Source organism: Thecamonas trahens (assembly GCF_000142905.1).
Source record: "Thecamonas trahens ATCC 50062 unplaced genomic scaffold supercont1.7, whole genome shotgun sequence".
Classification (NCBI taxonomy): domain Eukaryota; order Apusomonadida; family Apusomonadidae; genus Thecamonas; species Thecamonas trahens.
In genome coordinates this window covers 572959-590760 of record NW_013657673.1, presented here as the reverse complement: position 1 = coordinate 590760, position 17802 = coordinate 572959, and the positions used below count along the sequence as shown (strand labels likewise).

The 17802-nt window shown below is 65.1% G+C and overlaps 6 protein-coding genes across 6 annotated transcripts in view; 2 read left to right on the top strand and 4 right to left on the bottom strand.

Moving 5' to 3' along the window:
• Nucleotides 1-375: 375 nt before the first annotated feature.
• On the bottom strand, nucleotides 376-5214 carry AMSG_11677 (uncharacterized protein; the record flags this gene model as incomplete). The annotated part of the gene is made up of 1 exon (XM_013906029.1): nucleotides 376-5214. The coding sequence occupies one exon, from the start codon at nucleotides 5212-5214 to the stop codon at nucleotides 376-378; it is 4839 nt and encodes a 1612-aa protein (XP_013761483.1).
• A 186-nt stretch (nucleotides 5215-5400) lies between these two features.
• Nucleotides 5401-8213, bottom strand: AMSG_01962 (uncharacterized protein; the record flags this gene model as incomplete). Its single annotated transcript, XM_013906006.1, has 2 exons — nucleotides 5401-7264; nucleotides 7297-8213. 2 exons carry the CDS (start codon nucleotides 8211-8213, stop codon nucleotides 5491-5493), a joined length of 2691 nt encoding a protein of 896 aa, XP_013761460.1. The 3' UTR covers nucleotides 5401-5490.
• Nucleotides 8214-8461: 248 nt separating this feature from the next.
• On the top strand, nucleotides 8462-9720 carry AMSG_01961 (vesicle transporter SFT2A). The gene is made up of 2 exons (XM_013906005.1): nucleotides 8462-8581; nucleotides 8821-9720. Exons 1-2 carry the CDS (start codon nucleotides 8483-8485, stop codon nucleotides 9217-9219), a joined length of 498 nt encoding a protein of 165 aa, XP_013761459.1. The 5' UTR covers nucleotides 8462-8482; the 3' UTR covers nucleotides 9220-9720.
• Nucleotides 9254-11220, bottom strand: AMSG_01960 (uncharacterized protein; the record flags this gene model as incomplete). Its single annotated transcript, XM_013906004.1, has 2 exons — nucleotides 9254-10901; nucleotides 10934-11220. 2 exons carry the CDS (start codon nucleotides 11218-11220, stop codon nucleotides 9254-9256), a joined length of 1935 nt encoding a protein of 644 aa, XP_013761458.1.
• A 765-nt stretch (nucleotides 11221-11985) lies between these two features.
• On the top strand, nucleotides 11986-15110 carry AMSG_01959 (uncharacterized protein). Its single transcript, XM_013906003.1, has 2 exons — nucleotides 11986-12075; nucleotides 12428-15110. Exons 1-2 carry the CDS (start codon nucleotides 12018-12020, stop codon nucleotides 14776-14778), a joined length of 2409 nt encoding a protein of 802 aa, XP_013761457.1. The 5' UTR covers nucleotides 11986-12017; the 3' UTR covers nucleotides 14779-15110.
• Nucleotides 15111-16238: 1128 nt separating this feature from the next.
• Nucleotides 16239-17802, bottom strand: part of AMSG_01958 (uncharacterized protein) — a gene marked incomplete at both ends in the record, with an annotated part of 2262 nt that continues 698 nt past the window's right edge. The window contains one exon of the mRNA XM_013906002.1: nucleotides 16239-17794. Coding sequence (XP_013761456.1) covers nucleotides 16239-17794 — 1556 coding nt within the window. The remainder of the gene's footprint in view (nucleotides 17795-17802) is intronic.

The window sequence follows — 17802 nt, the reverse complement described above, 5'->3', positions numbered from 1 at the left end:
GCGTAGATGCCGCCTCGGGCACACAAAACAGCGCACCCACACACCCGCAGCACCCGGCGCCGGAAGCTGCTTCCCAAACCGCAGGCTGAGGTGCGGCGTGGCACTCGCACCCACACGCGCGATCGGCCGCCGACGGCGGTACCACCACTGGCGCCAGCTCCACTCGCCCGGACCCGCGCCGCCCATCGGGCGCCCCGCTCGACGTGTGGATCCGGACTGGGTCTACTCCGTTGTCGACAAGAACTGCCTTGACCGCCGCTGCTCGCGCGAGAGCCAGCTCCTCCGGCCGCCCGTACCACAGACCTCCCGACGCATCGTACCACGGATACACGCCGTCGGCCAGCAGACCGCTCACCCGTCCCACAACGCTCAGCTCTACAAAAAGTACCGCACCAGCAAGTGATACGCCGCGTTGAGCAGCCGCTCGTTGACCAGCGATGCCGGCGCAAGCATTGCCGAGCACGCCACAAACTCAATGTGAGCTTCAAACTCGACAAGCCCCGGCCCGCTCCGGTACAGCACTCCTGGCATGTCGTCCAGCGAGCTGTACTCGCGACGCAGCGCGCATTGACAGCACGCATGCGCCCGCGCTGGCGGCGGTGCAAGCGTCGGGGGCTCCCACTCGTTGTGGCACCCACACTCGCATACATGCCGCGGCAGTCCCTCCCGGAGTCGCGCTGCGGTTTCACGCTCTCGCTTCGCCGCCCGCCGGTCGGCCAGCCGCTCAGCGTCGCTGTCAGCCACCAGCGTCTTCGCCGGCTGTAGAATGGCGAGCTCCGTCCTTCCGCCCCGCGCATCAGACCCGGCCCCGCGCCCCTCCAGGCGATCCGCGGCGACGCCGCGCTCGACAAGCGACGCTACTACCGTTGCTGCTCGCATCGCGCACAAATCCATGTTTGACGCGCCAGCCACAGGCTCGCCCTCGGCATCGCGCACATTGTCGTGTGCCCGATGGTCTGCCGTAGCGTCATACCAGTGTGGGTCGCTCCGCCACACGCTCACGCACCATCGAGTGTGTGGCGAGCGTGCAAGCAGCGAGGCCAGTCCATCCAGCACGAGCTTGTTGAGCCTGTCGGTATCCTCGAGTCGTGCCCCGCACGCCTCCCACTGCAAAGACCGCTTGAACACAATCCGGCTGCCTTTGATCGCCAGCAGTGGCGACGAAAAGCCCGGTACCTGCAGCTGCGGCACAACGAGGCAGCTGGGACAGCAACTGGCGTGGCAATTGCAAGCACACGCCGCTGTAGTTCCAAGCCGATGGCACGCACACGCACATGCGTCAGAGTCGCCATGCATCGGCTCAAACGAAAGCGAGTGAATCGCAAACGTCGAGTGCGTGAGCGACGAGTGCGAGCCGACAAAGCCAACAAAGCCGACGTCCGGCAGCGCCTCGCGCGGCAGGTCAGCAGTGAGAATAACGCGCTCATTGAGCGAGATGACGACGTGCCCGTCAGGCCCGACAACCATGCCCACACTTTGCTTATGAGGCGTGAGCAGCGACGGTGCGTCGGGAAAGAGTGCCAGCGACGAGTCATGATGCGATGACAGCGGCGTGTCTGGCGACTGCCGCACTTGGAGCGAGATGTGCGGTGTGTGCCGCGGCACGCCAGTGTCGACGTGGTGGTGGTGGTAGACGTCAAACTCAAGCGCAATCGCGTTGCGGATGCCCGCATACCCGTTGCCGTCACCAGCCCGGCCTTCGGCGAGCGGGCCAGCGGGATCGCTCTGTAGCACAAGTGCGAAGCCGTCACCGGGAATCGAGCCCATCATCGTGCGGATGCTAAACTCAAAGTGAAGCTCAAAGCCATCGGTGAGGAGCCGCGGTTCCCGGACCCAGCACGCGCCCACCGATGACGTCCGGGTCGCCGGCGGTGTGGCAGGTGTCAGCAGGAGCACCGACGATTCGTCAACAGCAGCCACGCCACAGAGCGAGAGGAGTGAGTACGTCTCATCAAAGAACGGCAGCTCCACCGACGAGAGCAGCCGCGCAACCTCAGACTCGGAGACCCGCCCAAGATGCGCCCGGCACGAGCAGCATCCCAGCGATGCCTCGGCAGAGTACGACGTCGGGAGTGCTGTCGGTCGGGTCACGCCCTTGCAAGCGCACTCGCCACACACGTTCTCGGGCTTGGTCGCCAGATACGGGCTCGATGCCCCGCCGGCGGCAAGTTCCGAGAGCGAGACCGCCGCCGCAAGCGCAAGCCCACTTCGCCTCGCCTCTTCGCCACGCTCGCCGTGACAGAGGCACTCGCAATTGCCGCATTGTGTACCACCACAGTGCTCGATCATGGCGTCGACAAGGTGGGGCGCAAAGGCTCGCGGCGGGAGTGTGGATGTCAGCTCAAACAGCGGATGGCAGTCGCACACACACCCGTCGCTTCCGCCGAGCACGCTCGACGGAACGGTAAAAGTCCATCGCCCGACGTCGTGGGTCGACGCGCTCGTCTCGGGATTACTCGCAGCAAAGCCAAGAACAAACGCCGGGTAGCTCACCTTTTCGGTCTCGTTGCTCAGCTCAGCGCCAAGCAGTGCCCGTGGGAGCGTCACACGTGCCACCTCGTCGTAGTCGAGCTCAACCACCAGAAGCGCGTTGGTGCCGATGTACTCGACGTGAACGGCGTGAAAGTCGCCATCGAGCACACTGCCCAGCACGCTGTGATCGTCGACGCTCGCGCGCGCAACCTCGATCGGCACTCCACCACATTGAGGCTCATACATCTCGACCACTAGCTCGGCGCCGCGCGAAGCCGTCGCCGGCGACGTCTCGAGTCTGAGGCCGAGGCCGCGAGCCGGACCGCTGCCTGGAGCCGGCGCAAACGAGGAACCGGCCGCGTCGGCCTGGATGAACGCAGTCACGCCCGAGCCGGGCGTGGCCGGTAGCGACGGTGCCAGACGCACTTCGAACTCGAGCAAGAAGCCTCGGCCAACAATCCGCGGCTGGCGGAGCCACACGGCGCCAGCAGCATCGATCTCATCGGACGTGAGTCTGATCACATTGGCTGTGAGGGAGGCCGCACCAACAAGTGCAAGCTGCGACGCAACTTTGCGCGCCTTAAACGAGGTGAGGAGCAGCGGCATGTGCTCCGGTGTGAGGACCGAGCAGCCGCAGCACGGCGGTGAGCATCCGCAGCAGTGCGATGCAATTGCCAGCGTGCCAGCCTCGATGGCTGCCATCGTTGCTGCGGTTGCAGCAGAGGCCTCGACCTCCAGCATTTTCTCAAGAGTCCGGATTCCAGACTCATCCACGCCCTGGTGGTGAACCGTGTAGGCCTGGGAAAAGAGCCCGATGTAGCTCGGATTCGACTCTGGCCTAACGACGCACTGGTGGCAGCCACACTCGCATGAGACTGATGCCACCGTCCGTGGGTATCGTGCTCTTGTCGGCGGAGCTGGGAGCTCTGGTGCATGGCATGAGCACATGCATTGCGCCTCGCTTAACGACGCCGGGTCGGTCTCGGGCTCGACCGTCAGCTCTGCGACGTTGACCGAGCGTGCGAGCGTGTTGGTGGCGTTGGCGGTGAGTAGTGCCGGAACAGCGATCGGAACGAGCCGGGCGACCGGAAGGACAACCGCGAGCACGTCCTCGCCGTTGAGGCCGACGTTCAGCGCGTGGCCATCGCCCGGTGCATAGACAAGGTCGATGGTGACTGGAAGGATGCCAAGCCGCAACGCTTTGGCGTCGGCGGCTGGCAGCGTGCCAGTAACTGTCACGTCGTCACTGGCTTCACCGTCAACCTCGAGCGGCCCAAGCGTGGAGACGACGGTTAGCGTAAAGGTGACGTCGCTCTTCCGCGACTCAACCTGCTTCAGAACGACGGTGACCGAGAGCGGTGCGCCGCGCGACCGAGGATCGGCCTTGGCCGCGTTGGCCGCCCACCGCGGGTCGCGAATGGCATGTGTAGCTGGTGGAAAGAGCGCAAGAACCAGTGGCGCAGAGGTCTGCGAGTGTGACATCTCAATCTCGCCGGCGCCGCGGAGGTAGAATCCGTTGGCAAGAAGCGACGGGAGCGAGTGCGCAACGTAGCCAGTCGCTGATGCGGTCGGTCGTCGCGGAAGCAGCGCAATGCCGTTCAAGCTCTGCTCTCCGGGCTCGGCAACGTCAAGCAGGCCCGAGCCCGACTTGGAGAACAAAGCCGCTGCCGGTGACATCGGCGTCGTCGGCGTCGTCGGCGTCGTCGGCGACCGCGGAGACATGCCCTCCAGTAGCGGTGTAGCCTGGCCGCCGAGCACAACTTGCGCCAGCGAGTGAACCGCCTTGAGTGTGATCAGGCTCGGCAAGTCGGAAAGCGCCGCGCCCTGCTCCTCGCGGCATGTGCAACAGTAGAAGTGGTGCGCGAGCACATCGTCCGGTTTGTGGCACCGGCATACACAGAGGTCAGCATCGGCCGCACTCGAGACTGGTCCAGTCAAGTTGGTCATGTGGTACGCCAGCGAGAGTGCCGGCCCGGTCACCGCCCACCCGAGCAGCGACTCATTGACCGTCATCGTCATGTACATGCCGCGCGAGAAGGTTTGCGGAACGGGCCAGGTCGGCCGCGGGCTTGGCATGTCAAGTGTAGTGTCCGGGATTTTGTCGAGCGACGCCGTAGAGCCTGGACCTGACCGGCACAGCCGCATCGACCGCAGCTGGAGCGCAGGACCTGGCGAGAGGACAGGCACCAGCTCCAGCTCGAGACTGTACTGCGCGCCATAGAGTTCGCTGGCTTCCATCGGCCATGGAATGACCACGCTCTCGGGTCTGCCAGCGACCGGAGCCAGCGTCACGCCGCTGTCGGAGAGCGAGACCGCCAATAGGGTGGCGGCCTCGCTCGGGATAGGCGACGAGATGATGCCAAAGATGAGCGGAGTGAGGTCGAGGACCCGATCGGGCGTCTCACAGAGTTCAAAACCCCAGACCACAAGACCAGGATCGAGGACTGACTTGGGCGCCTTGAGCACATGATGAACGTAGGCCGAGCCAGGGTGGGGGAGGTGATCAAAGACAGCCGAGTCCTCCAACGGGTAGGTCATGGCCAGAGGACGGAGCAGCGGGAGGACGTCCGGGACGGCAATGTTATGAACAAAGCGACACGAGCAGCAGTAACAGCCGCCAGCACTGATGATATCTGCCGCCTGGCACTTTGTGCACTCGCAGCAAGCGAACATGTGCTTTAGCGCCGCAGATGCCGCTGTCGGGTTGGACAGTGCCGCCACCGACGCGTGGTGCGAGAGCATGTGCCCGTTGGAGCGTTGGACAGGTTAAGGCAAAGACAGAGAGGGAGCGCGCGTGTGTGTGTGGATGGAGGTACCTGTGTTCGGCTGCGGTGCAATGTGGCGTGGGTTGACCTCTTGTGAGAGCAGTGTAGGGAGTTAACGGCGATGAGAGGGGACGGGTTGAGGGAGTTGACAAATGGGGCGGCGTCAGCGGGTTGGCCGTTTGGCGCGAGCGCGACGGCTGGCGGGTGCGCAAGCACGTTGATCAGATGGGTGCGTTCAACGGTTCAAAATGGCCTACAATGAGAACATCGAGTTAGAGGTAGTCATGTTGGCCGAGACGGCACGCTCGCGAGGATCGTCGGCGTCGGCGTCGGCGTCGGTGGCTACGTCGGTGTTGTCGTCACCAGCGAGAGCACCGAGCGGATCGTTGACGGTGGCAAAGGGATCCGCCGGAGCACGCGCCGTGCCGCGAGAGCGGGATGTTGATGCGCGGGCACTCTTCTTGCGGCGCTTTTTCTTCGACACAGCGCGCTTGGCGATGGGTTTGGGTGTGTCCGGCTTGGGGACACGCGGCGGCGGCGGCTCGTCGCGGCTCGAATCACGGCGCTGCTGGAGGATAGCGGCGATGCGGAAGACCTCGTCGTCGTCGTCATCGAGATCACCTTTGCTCTCGTCGCCGTCGCCGTCTCTGCCAAAGAAGCCACGTGACTCCCGCTTCTCGACCGCCGATGTGGTGCGGAAGAGGTACGAGTCGGCACGGGTCGCGGCGGTGTTGGTGGGCAGCCGCGAGGTGGTCGACGAGAGCTCGGGGCGGCCGAGGCCAGCGTGCAGCGCCGAGTGTGCGGGTGCCGAGCCGGCCACAGTGTCCGGCACCGACGCCGCTGACGGCTCTGAGACGTTGAACGAGCTGAGCATGTCCGGCTCGTAGCCGATGCCAGTCGAGCGATACGAGCCGGCGATCGAGGCCGCACCTGACGTCGAGCCGCCGGTCGGGCGCGCGCTGCTGGCACCAGGGATGGCAAGCGCGCCGGGTGGCACTGGGCCGCAGGCAGCCTCAACTTGCGCCGTCAGCATCCGCGCCGCGACCCGCGCGCCCGGCATGGCCGGGCTAGCCTCTGGCTCGCACACAATCGACGTGAGGTCGTCGAGGACCGAGACCATGGTGTCGTCGATGAGGCCGTGGACAACCTCGTAGTGGGCGTCCTTAACCTTGGACGAGAAGCGGTACTTTTGCTGTACACGCGCAACCAGCGCGTCGGCCTCGCGAAGCATGCGATGCATGCGCTGTAGCGTCGAGTTGCGGAGCGGGACAACAAGGCTCGACGAGAGCAGCGGCATCAAGACTTCCAGTCGCTTCAGCACAGCGTACGCAGACAGCCGCTTATCGGAAATGTCCATCGAGACCGGGCCAAATGCAAGGAGCGTCTCGAGCGAGTCGCGGATGCGGGTGACCAGCGGCGAGGACGGCGGCTGCATCGGCAGCATACGGAGGAGGACGCCCATGACGTGAGGCGGGAAGCCCGGGACCATGGCAGTGGCGTGAGGGAGTGGTTGCGGCGCAGCGGCAGGCGCGGGCACGGCAGGAACGTCCGGAGTGGCTTCCGGCGTGGGTTCCATCGCAGGTTGTGGGGTGGGCTCGACCGCGGGCTCGGCTGCGGGCTTGGCGGTGGGCTCCGGCGAGAGAGCGGCGGTGAGCGACGACTTGGCTGGCCCGCGATGCGCAGGTGTAGAGGGCGCAAATGTGACGGAATGTGTGGTGTGCTGCGCGTCAGCGGCGCCAGCGGTGGCGGCCTCGGTGCCAGCGACGGCGGTCGGGGCCGTCCCCAGGCTCGCGGTAAGGGCGTCGGCCTTGGCCTGGGCGCGGACAGCATCACTGCGGGCACTCGACAGCTGTGCGCGGGTAGCAGCAAGTGACTGCTCGAGCTCGACAATGCGCGCATCGCGGGCGCCGGCGTCGGCGGCATGCTCAAGCCGGAGCTGGGCGGTGGCGTCGGCAAGCCGAGCCTCGTAGGCTTCGCGGAGCTTAGCAGTCTCGGCCGCCTTCTCGCCCTCCCACTCGGCCTTGGAGCTCTCGAGAGCAGTGTTCTGCTCTTTGAAAACTCAAACTCCTTGCGTGTAAGCGAGATCTGGGTCCCGTGCTCCTTGCGCAGCCGCTCGACGACAGCAGCAAGATGGTCTTCAAAGGCACGCTCGCGCTCGAGCGCTGCAGCGCGGGACTCGGCCTCCCATTTGCCCTGCAGCTGACCCAGCCGCTGCTTCCACTTGCTGTTGATCGTCCGCACGTCGTCCTCGTGTGCCTCGGCCATGCGGTCGCGGTAGGCGCGGAACTTTTGCTGCAGGACCTGGATGCGGGCCTCGGCGGCGGCATCGGCCGATGCCCGGTAGTTGTCCTCAGTCAGCGCTTCTAGCTCGTCGACTCGGCGCGCAAGCACATTGCGCTCCTCCTCCAGCTCCTCGACCTGCTCCTCCAGCGCCAGCCTCGCCTTGATCCAGCGCGCCTGCGCTGCAGCATGTGCCTCGCGCGAGAGGCTGTCGCCGTCATCGCCTCCCTCCCTGTGTCCGCTCTCCACCGCCTCGGCCGCACTGGGGCGATGTGCCTCCGAGTCAACCACTGCCGCCAGCGCCGCGGCCTTGAGCCACGGCGCCGCCAAATACGCCGCGAGCTGGCGAGCAGGCAAGCCGCGGGCGCCGAGCGAGGTCGCCAGCTGGGCAGGGGTGCCGGTCAGCGTTGCCGTGCCCTTGGTCCACACGCCGACGACTCCTGGCTCCAGCGGCGCTCCAGCGACCAGTAGCAGCAGCGTCGCCGGTAGCGAGCGGACTACCACCGCGAGGTGCAGCAGCGTACCGCCCGTCAGCTCGCCGAGCGAGTAGCTGAAGGCACGCGGGAGAGGGAGGCCCAGCACCGCCGGGCTCGGCCGCTCGGTCAGGAGCACCCGCGCTAGTTGCAGCACGTCGTCCTCAATCAGTGCCGCATACAACGCCTCTACTGTCGGGTGGGGAACGTCTGCCTCGGCCATGGCGACGAGTCTTGGTGATGCCGCACCCGACGCCAAGCACGTGCGCACGTGCCCCAAGTCCGAGCCCGGAACCGGAGCCTGATCACGATCGCCTGCCAGTTTGTCATCTCCAGGAAAAGGCCGTGAAATCGAGCGGGCGTTCCTTGCCAGCTCGCCCAGCGAGCGCGGCGAGGGGTAGGCACCGACAAGGCCGTGAGCAGGGTGGTGGCAGTTGACTGCCCTTTCTCGCGACGCACTACCACTTGTCTTGGTGGTTGTGCCGCGGGAGCATGAGGTGGTTTCGGACCTCCCAGCCGCCGCCGGTGGATGAGGAGGCCGGTGGCTTTCTTGGTGAGCTCAACAACTCGCTCACTATGTCAACGTCGACGGTACGGCAACGCGAGGGCGCGAGGGTGTGAGAGCGCGAAGGGGAGCGTGGGGTGAATGGGAATGGACTCACGGAATGTGTGGGCGGGAACATGTGTGGTTGTGGTTGTGGATGCGGCTGGGCTTGTGGCTGGGCATGTGGCTGGGCTGTTGACTTGGCTGGCTGCTGTTGCTCTGGCTGTGGCGGCGGCTGGTGTCGATGCTGCTGATTGTTGCTGATGCTGGCTTCGGGGGGGGATAGAGATTCTACGGCTTTGTCATCACCTTTGGTCTTGGGATGATTCTCTCGCTGTTCTCGACGACGTACCTGACAACGCTGAGGCTGTACAAGTTTGCGCTGGTGTACACGCTGGGCAACATTCTGTCGATTCTGTCGTCGATGATGTTTGTGGGGCCGGCACGGTACATGACGAACATGTGCAAGGCATCACGGCGAGGCGCGTCGATTGTCTACTTTCTCTCGCTGGCTTGCACGCTCTACTCAGCGCTGGTGCTCAAGGCCCGGCCGACAACCGTCGTCTTGGTCCTTGTCCAGGTCTCGGCGCTGGCCTGGCTGTACCTCTCGTACATTCCGTATGGGCGCAAGATCGTGCTCTCGTGCCTCAAGTCGACGTGCGGCTCGGCGCTGTCGTTCAATTGAGACTAAGAGCTCTGCGGCGAGAAGGGCGAGGGTATCACCGGCGGGAGGGGCCGCTGAGCCGGGCGCGGCGGGCGCGGCGGGCAAAGAGCACGTCGTGGCGATCCTGCATCCGGTGGACATCAAGCTCCTTTTGGCGGACGAGAACCACCATGACCGCAACCATGACCGCAACCATGAGCGGCATTGTCGACGAGATAGTCGTCATGTTGGTCGGCGCCGTCTCGTGCACAAACTCGCAGCACTCGAGATCGGCGCGCGCCTGCTGCAGCGTGCTCGCCGCCCGCGCCGCAAACTCGTCCATACGCCGGCGGGCATCAACAACAAGCTCAAGGTACCCAGGCGCGCCATCCATCCACGCCAGGAGCGCGGTTCGGATGGCGCCCTCCTCGCGGGCGAGCTCGTCATGGAGGTAGGCAACCGTCTCGCGGACCCGCGACGAGGCGACCAGCACCTCGGCGTAGCGGTAGTGGAAGAGCCGGTCAATGAACAGTCGCTCGCCGAGCATCGTCGCCGCGTGGCTGTGCGAGAGATCATCGCCAGCCGCGTTGTACATTAGCTCGCGCGCAAACTCCTCCGCTGCGTCGACGACACTCTCGTAAAGCCACACGGCAGTGTCCATGTGCCGCATCGCCTCGCTCATCAGCACCCGGCCTCGCACCCCATCGGCGTCGCCAAGGCTTTCGTACCCACGCGCAAACTCACCGTACGCATGCCCGCCTACTGCCCATTGGTACGAGGTCTCGATCTTGCCCCGTGCCGCAGACCAGGCCTCGGTGTAGGGGACGAGGCCGGCGACGGCGCGAGCGATGCCGGCCAGCACCGGGCGCATAACTCTGCGCGAGACTGCCGTCCGGACTCCGCTGACGTCAAACAGCGGCAGCAGAGTCTCAGCCTGCGGCGCCAGGACTAGGACGCAGTCATCAAACGCCACCACCCGTGAGCCGTCGCCAAACAACACGCCGCGCGGGAGCCGCGCGAGCTCAAAGACGTAGACAGGCACCACACGTGCATGTGGCTTGGCCTCGCCGCCGCGACTCTCAAATAGGATCGAGTGGTATGGCGAGTTTTCGAGCAGGCCGCCAGCGAGCATGTCCGACGCCTCTGCAAGCGCAGCGCGAAGGAGGTTGGCGTCGATGTACGGCCGCGAGACGAGAGTGTACTCGGGCGACTGAGCGCGGTCGCCTGTGCGCGTGACAGCCTCCATCCGCGAGCCAGCGACCAGTGCCTGCTGCAGCGCCATAGCCACGTGCTTGTGGTCGTGAAGCCCGTGCCGCCCGTGCGCCACAAGGACCGACCGCCACGGCGTCGTCAGCTTGGAGGCTTCGGCCAAGACCGCCTCTACGTCAACCGCACGCACATACGCGTTGTCGGCGACAACCGAGTCGTGGAACTCGACAATTGAGACGAGGACCTTGTCAGCCGCCGAGTCGGGCTTGAGTGCGCGGAGCGGCGTCGCTGCCGGAACCACGTCCGGAGCAAAGACCCGCTCCATGGCCGAAATGACGGTCTGCGCCAGCGCACCGGCTTCGAGCGTACCGGATCGGCGCGGAAAGGTCGAGCGGAGGACAGACGACGGGCCGTGGTCGATGCGGCCAAACTCGAGGACGGCGGCCTCGACGTCGACTACCACCAGCCGGCCAGATGCCCCGACCCACGCCGACGTCGCCCCTTCGCCGGCGTAGCTGTAGCCGTACGCGCCAACAGAAGCGTCGACACCGGGCGCCACAAAACCACCGTACCCAGCAGCGGCAGCGCATGCTGGACATCGGCGCTCGCCGCAGGAGCAGCCGTCACCACGTTCTTGTTGATAAAGGCCTCGACTTCCTCCGCGCCGATGAGGCGGACATCGTCGACGAGGACGTCACTCTCGGCCGTCCCGGTATCGCCCCGCGGCACAGCCACCGTATCGCCGTTCCGATCTGCTGACATGGCCCGTGCAGTAATGAGCGATGCAATGCCCTCATCAACGTTATCTGGAGTGACTCTTGCCGTGTATGCCATGCCCAGTCCAACCCTCACTCTCCGTGGACTCTCCCCATCCAGTAGCCAGGGAACATGAAGAGGATGAACCGATGAGAGCAGCGCAGCCACCGCAGGAGCCATTTCCACACCAATTTCCTTCCATCCTCGTCCAGCAAGAACAACCTCGACATGGTACGGCAGCATCACCGGTGGGCTGCTTGCTCCTTGCCCGCTGCCGCCGCGAGCTGCTCCGCCTGCTGCTCCGCCTGCTCCGCCATGCCCAACGGTAGAGGTGGCCAGAGCCACCACGGCCACAACCACGACAATTGCGGATACTGTGGTGGTCATGGCTGGCGGTGGGTTGGCGACGTGTGGCGCTACCGTCGCGTAGTGAGGTGACTGGCCAGAGCTGGAGCTCGGGAACGGGGGACGAGGTCAAGGTCGATGCCACGCCGACCGTCGCTGGGCTCGAGGGGAGGGGGGGGGGGGGGTAGCCATGGGAGGGATGGAGAAGGAGGATGGAGAAGGATGGCCGTGATGCTCATGGTTGTCACCCTATTTGATGCTTGCACAGACAGCGACTCCATCGGATGGAATAGCTGTTGTGCATGGCGACAGCCTACAGCTACAGCTATATACGCGCCATACGCACCCAGCACTCACTCGACCGTCAGCTGCCTCCACCGCCAACCATCCTCAATCATGGCTACGACCAGTGACCAATATTATGCAACAAATGAGCCGAAAACAGCGGAAATGGGCTCGCGGGAGCCGAACAGACGCGCCAGCCACCACACGACCAAGGCCATTGCCATTCCACTCCAACAGTACCAACCATGGCCAATGTGGTTGTACTAGTCGCGTTTGTTGTCTGTCTCTCTATCACAATCCAAGGTACGTTCTCTCTCTCTCTCTCTCTCTCTCTCTCCCCCCGCCCCCCCGCCGTGCTTGCTCCGGTCACACCTTCGGAGACCTCTTCTGACGGACGCACGGTGGGCGGAGCACGGCCGTCCAACCGACTCACTCTGCCCCCCCCCTTTTTTTTCCCGTCACCAACGCTTCCAAAAAAAAAACCTATTTTCGATGAACATTTCGATGAACGACGTGTACCTCATTGTTGCGCCACCTCCCTACCATGCTGTGTGTGGTATGTGGTGGTGATTGACCAACGTGGTGGGCCTGATGCAATTGCTGTCGTATATGTGTGTTTCGTGGCTGGCTGGCATCTGGGGGTGACTTTCCGTAGCGGTTCGCATCGATCACGGCCTGGTGATGGGCTCCAATCCGTTCCGTACCTCGTTTGCTGTCGAGCTGGTGGCAAAGGACGGGAGCGTGGTGGCCCGCACGACGGCGCGGTATGCTGGCGATGCTCATGTGGCGGCCGACGGCGCAACAGGAGCGTGGGAGGTCGAGCCGCGCGAGCTTGCAGGCCTCCAGCCCAACGTGGCATACGCATACACCGCGACGGAGCAGCGCAAGATGCGCAGCGACGCAGGCCTGGCCCACGACAGCTCGTTTGAGCGTGCCGTGTACACGGGTGAGTACGTGGCGACCGGGCTTGCGGGTGACGACCGTGGCAACGTGCGCCCGCTGTTGTCAAAGGCGACAGTGCCTGCGCTGGCGTTTGACGAGGCGTCGCCCATTGACGACGAGGTTGTGCGGCGAGAGGCGGTGTTTGTCGACCCGGAGCTTGCCGAGTCGCTGGCGCCGGGCATCGAGTTTGAGATGGCAGTTCACGAGGAGATATTCCGGGTCCAGGTCACGTCGACGTCGCGCCGGCTGCACAACGCGCTCGCGGTGAGTGCAACGCTGCTGTGTGCGGCCAAGGACGCCATGGCGCACCAGGCGTGTGGAACTGCGACACTGGTAGTGCACAGGCACGTGGTGGTGGCCAACCTTGTCCACGAGGCCCACAAGGACCCGAGCGCCCCGCTGGAGCACTATCAGCTTCGGTACCATGGAAGTGGCGAGAATGACCCAGACCCGATGCACAAGGTGCGGACCATCGACCAGCAGCGGTTTCCTGACGAGGAGTCTGTGCTTCCGCCGGCCGACGCTGCGATGGCGGACGACGAGTCCAGCGACGCCGCCAACCGGCTAGCATCGGACGACACGACTGCGGGCGGCGTGCCGATCCTGGACGTGTTTGTGGCGTACACGACCGCGATGAAGAACGGGCGCGGCGGGACGTCGGCGGCTGAGGCGCACATTCTGCTCGGCGAGACCGAATCGAATGAGATCTACCAGAACTCTGGCGTCAACATGCACATGCGGATTGTGTACACCAAGGAGTATGCGTACACCGAGCTGAGCTCGGGTTCGAACATGCTTACCGACTTTCGCAACAACAACGGGGTGTTTTCGGACGTGACCTCGATCCGGGCTATGTACGGCGCAGACATCGGCTCGTTGTGGACGCAGACACACGGCGGATCGTGTGGCGTAGGGTATGTGGCAACGTCGATGAACCAGTCGCCGGTGTACGCGGTGGCGGTGTGCAAGCAGTCGTGCGCTGTGGGGTACTACACCTTTGCGCACGAGCACGGCCACAACATGGGATGTAACCATGACCTGGCGAACGACGGTGTGAAGCTCCATCCCTACTCGCTCGGGCATCACTGGAGTGGCAATGCGTACCGGTCGGCCATGGCGTACTCGCCGGGCACGCGGGTCAAGCACCACTCGTCGCCGCTGCGGACGCACAACGGACAGCCGACCGGGGTGGCGGACGTTTCGGACAACGCGCGGTCGCTCAACAACGCCATCTCGATGACGACAAACTGGTACCCAGACACCATTGATTGGTCTGTCGGCACGTACGGCGCTTGTTCAGTCAGCTGCGGCGGTGGTGTCGCGACTCGTCCGGTGACGTGCCAGCTGGCGTCAGGTACGGTCATCGACGATGCACTGTGCGAGATCGAGGCGGCCAAGCCGTCGACGAGCCAGGCATGCAACACCCAGTCGTGCGCGACGTACTCGTGGCAGACTGGGTCGTTTGGCGCTTGCTCGGTGGCGTGCGGCGGCGGAAGCCAGAGCCGCAGCGTGGATTGCGTCGAGTCGGCGACCGGGACGATTGTCGCCGAGACAAACTGCGACGCCGGCAGCAAGCCAGCGACGAGTCAGTCGTGCAACTCGCAGGTGTGTGTGACCTACTCTTGGGTGGCCGGCTCGTGGGGCTCGTGCTCGGTGGCTTGCGGCGGGGGGAGCCAGAGCCGGACGGTCGAGTGCGAGTCGTCGACAGGTTCGACGGTGGCCGATGCCAACTGTGACGCCGGTACGCAGCCGGCAGCGACGCAGATATGCAATACTCAGGCGTGCCCGACGTATGCATGGGTGACGTCGGGGTGGACCACCTGCTCGGAGCCGTGCGGCCCGGAAGGGCTCCAGACCCGGACGGCGACGTGCTACCGCGACGGATCGGCTGTGGTGGCCGACACCTTCTGCACTGATCCCATGCCGGCGCTGCAGCAGACCTGCAACACTGGGTTGTGTGCTCAATCCACACGTGGGTGGCCGGTTCGTGGAGTACGTGCCCGGCGGCGTGCGCGCAGTTGGGGCAAGAGACACGAGTCATCAAGTGCCAGGACATGGCGGTGACGCCGCCGGCTGAGGCGCCGGAGGATGCATGCGACCAGCTGGCGCGGCCTGCGGCAGCGCGTGACTGCCTTGGCCCGTGCGACAACGCGGCGAGCGGGACTGGCCAGGTCTCGGCCGGCGCAGCGCAGGTTGGCGCGGCGCCGTCCAAGGACGAGTCGATGACGTCATCGACGATTTTCTTTGTGGTTGTGGGCGCGTCGGCTTGCGCTGTCTGCCTGGCGGTGTTTGCAGGAGTGGTGGCGATGCGCCGGCGGGCGGCGGCGCGTAACGCGCTCCTCCTCACGATTGCGTCACCGTATGGTGACGAGCAGCCGTATTCACTCGACATGCTTGCCCCGTGCCGAACACAGTGTCGACGGTGGGCAAGAGCTTTGGTGCTGCCGTGGCGGGAGCGGGGGCTCACGCGCCTCTGGCTGCAGGAGCGGGGCGGGGTGGACCGGCAGTGGACACGCCGCTGATGCGGGCGATTGCACCGTTCTCGGGCATTGCCAGTGAGGGCGAGCTTGTGGGTGTGTCGGCCGGCGACGAGTTTATGGTCCTCCGGCACTTTCCGGATGGGTGGTCCGAGGTTGTGGCGGTGGGACGCCAGGACGCCGAGCCCGGTGTCATGCCGACGTCGTACCTCGGCACGGTGGCGGCCAAGGCGCTGTATCCGTTCGAGCCGCGATCGGACGACGAGCTCGCGATGGAGATGGGGATGGAGATGTTGGTGTTGGAGCGGTACGACGACGGATGGGCTCTAGTGCGGATGGGGGCCACCGAGGGTGTGGTGCCGCTCACCCACATCCAGGTCACGCCGCTCCGCTCCAAGCCGCCCAAGACCAAGTCGCGGACAAAGCGGCCGTCCGCTCCAGCGCCGGTGCCTGCAGCCGCGCCCGTGGCTGTGGCGGTTCCGGCGCAGCTGGATGCGATGGCGCGGGCAAAGGCCAGTACGCCGCTACCGCCGGTGCCGTCGTCGGCAGAAAAGAAGAAGAAGTCCAAGTCCAAGAACGCAGCGCGGACGTCGCCCAAGGTCCAGCCTGCAAATAGCGCCGAGCGAGCCAAGCCGCTGCCGGCCAAGCCGCTGCCGGCCAAGCCTCTGCCGGCCAAGCCTGTGCCGGCGGCAGCGGCCAGTGCTGCCAAGCTCAAGCCCAAGCCGCTGCCGCGGCCAAGCACGGCGCCGGTTACCAAGCCGGTTGCCAAGCCGGTTGCCAAGTCACTGCCGAAACCGCTGCCGAAGCCGACACCCAAGACTGCGCCCAAGCCAGCACCCAAGCCAGCACCCAAGCCAGCACCCAAGCCGGCGGTTGCGCCCAGGCCCAAGCCCGCGCCCAAGCCGGCACCCAAGCCGGCACCCAAGCCAGCGGTTGCGCCCAGGCCCAAGCCCGCGCCCAAGCCGAAAGGCAAGCGAAAGCCAACGCCGCGTTTCTGACGATTTCACTGTGGATGCGAGGGAGAGGAAGTAGCGAGAATGAAGACAATCACTCGAGAGTGAGGGTCTGCGGCCGGAAGGTCTGGTCGGCGTGGATAGGGATGCGGAGCGAGACGGCGTAGCCGTAGTCCGAGTAGGCGTCGTCCGAGTAGTACGACTGTGAGTAGGGCGCGGAGCGACCTTTGTGCGAGTTGCGTGACGGGTAGCGGCCGGCGCGCGGCGAGGCCGACGGCTCGCGGGTGAGCGCAGTGGTGGTCTCGCCCGGGCGCAGAAAGTCGACGTAGTCCGTGTCGGCATCAAACATGGACGGGTGGATGTGTCTGCGACGGCGTGGCGGAAGAAATGACGACGTGTTCGAGGTTGGCGGCAAGCGAGAACGGTACGCGGCGCGGGCGTTGGTCGAATACGACGAAAGCTCCCGGTTGCGGAGCGAGTACATCGCCATGTCGGTCGAATACTCACTCTCCGTTGAAGACGAGAGCGAGGGCGGCGTCGCGCGATCGCCTGAAGACTCGCTGGACAGCGGGGCGGGTGCGGCGCGCGACCTTTTCTTCTTCTTTGCCTTGGTCTTTGGTGCATAGTTGGTGGCGGCATCGGCCGAGTAGGATGAGTCGGTGGCTGGCAAGAGACCGCGGTAGCCGGCCGCATCGCCCGAGTAGGATGATGGTGCAGGTGCGGCGTGGTCACCCGCCGAGCCATCAGAGACCTCTGCGGCCGCAACCTTCTTGTTTTTGCCCTTCTTGCCCTTCTTGCCCTTCTTGCCCTTCTTGCCCTTCTTGCCGCGCTTCGGTGCGTAGTTGGTGGCGGTATCAGCTGAATACGACGAGTCCGCCACGGGCGAGAGGCCCTGGTAGCCGGCCGCATCGCCCGAGTAGGACGAGAGCGCAGGTGCGGCGTGGTCGCCCGCCGAGCCATCAGAGACCTCTGCGGCCGCGACCTTCTTGCTTTTGCCCTTCTTGCCCTTCTTGCCCTTCTTGCCCTTCTTGCCGCGCTTCGGTGCGTAGTTGGTGGCGGCATCAGCTGAGTACGACGAGTCCGCCACGGGCGAGAGGCCCCGGTAGCCGGCCGCATCGCCCGAGTAGGACGACATTTCCCGCTCGGAGCGGCGAGTGAATGCTTCTGTAGTTCGGCGAAGGTGATCAGTACCATACGACGAGGCTGAGCCCGCTGGTGACGATGAGAACGCCGTGTCTCTAGGTGAGTTGTAGGACGACGCAGCAAGCGCAGCACGCGACATTTTCTTCTTCTTTGCGTTGGCCTTTGGTGCGTAGTTGGTGGCGGCATCAGCTGAATACGACGAGTCCGCCACGGGCGAGAGGTCCCGGTAGCCGGCCGCATCGCCCGAGTAAGACGAGGGCGCAGGTGCAGCGTGGTCACCCGCCGAGCCATCAGAGACCTCTGCGGCCGCAACCTTCTTGCTTTTGCCCTTCTTGCCATTCCTTCCCTTCCTCCCCTTCTTGCCACGCTTCGGTGCGTCGTTGGTGGCGGCATCGGCCGAGTAGGATGAGTCGGTGGCTGGCGAGAGGCCCCGGTAGCCGGCCGCATCGCCCGAGTAGGACGAGAGCGCAGGTGCGGCGTGGTCGCCCGCCGAGCCATCAGAGACCTCTGCGGCC

Bases quoted from the DNA above. Each gene is read 5' to 3' on its own strand.
- AMSG_01961 (XM_013906005.1), top strand. From the start codon at position 8,483: ATGAGGTGGTTTCGGACCTCCCAGCCGCCGCCGGTGGATGAGGAGGCC. The intron at 8,582-8,820 runs GTACGGCAACGC...GGGGGGGGATAG, and splicing joins TCACTATGTCAACGTCGACG to AGATTCTACGGCTTTGTCAT.
- AMSG_01959 (XM_013906003.1), top strand. From the start codon at position 12,018: ATGGCCAATGTGGTTGTACTAGTCGCGTTTGTTGTCTGTCTCTCTATC. The intron at 12,076-12,427 runs GTACGTTCTCTC...GACTTTCCGTAG, and splicing joins TCTCTCTATCACAATCCAAG to CGGTTCGCATCGATCACGGC.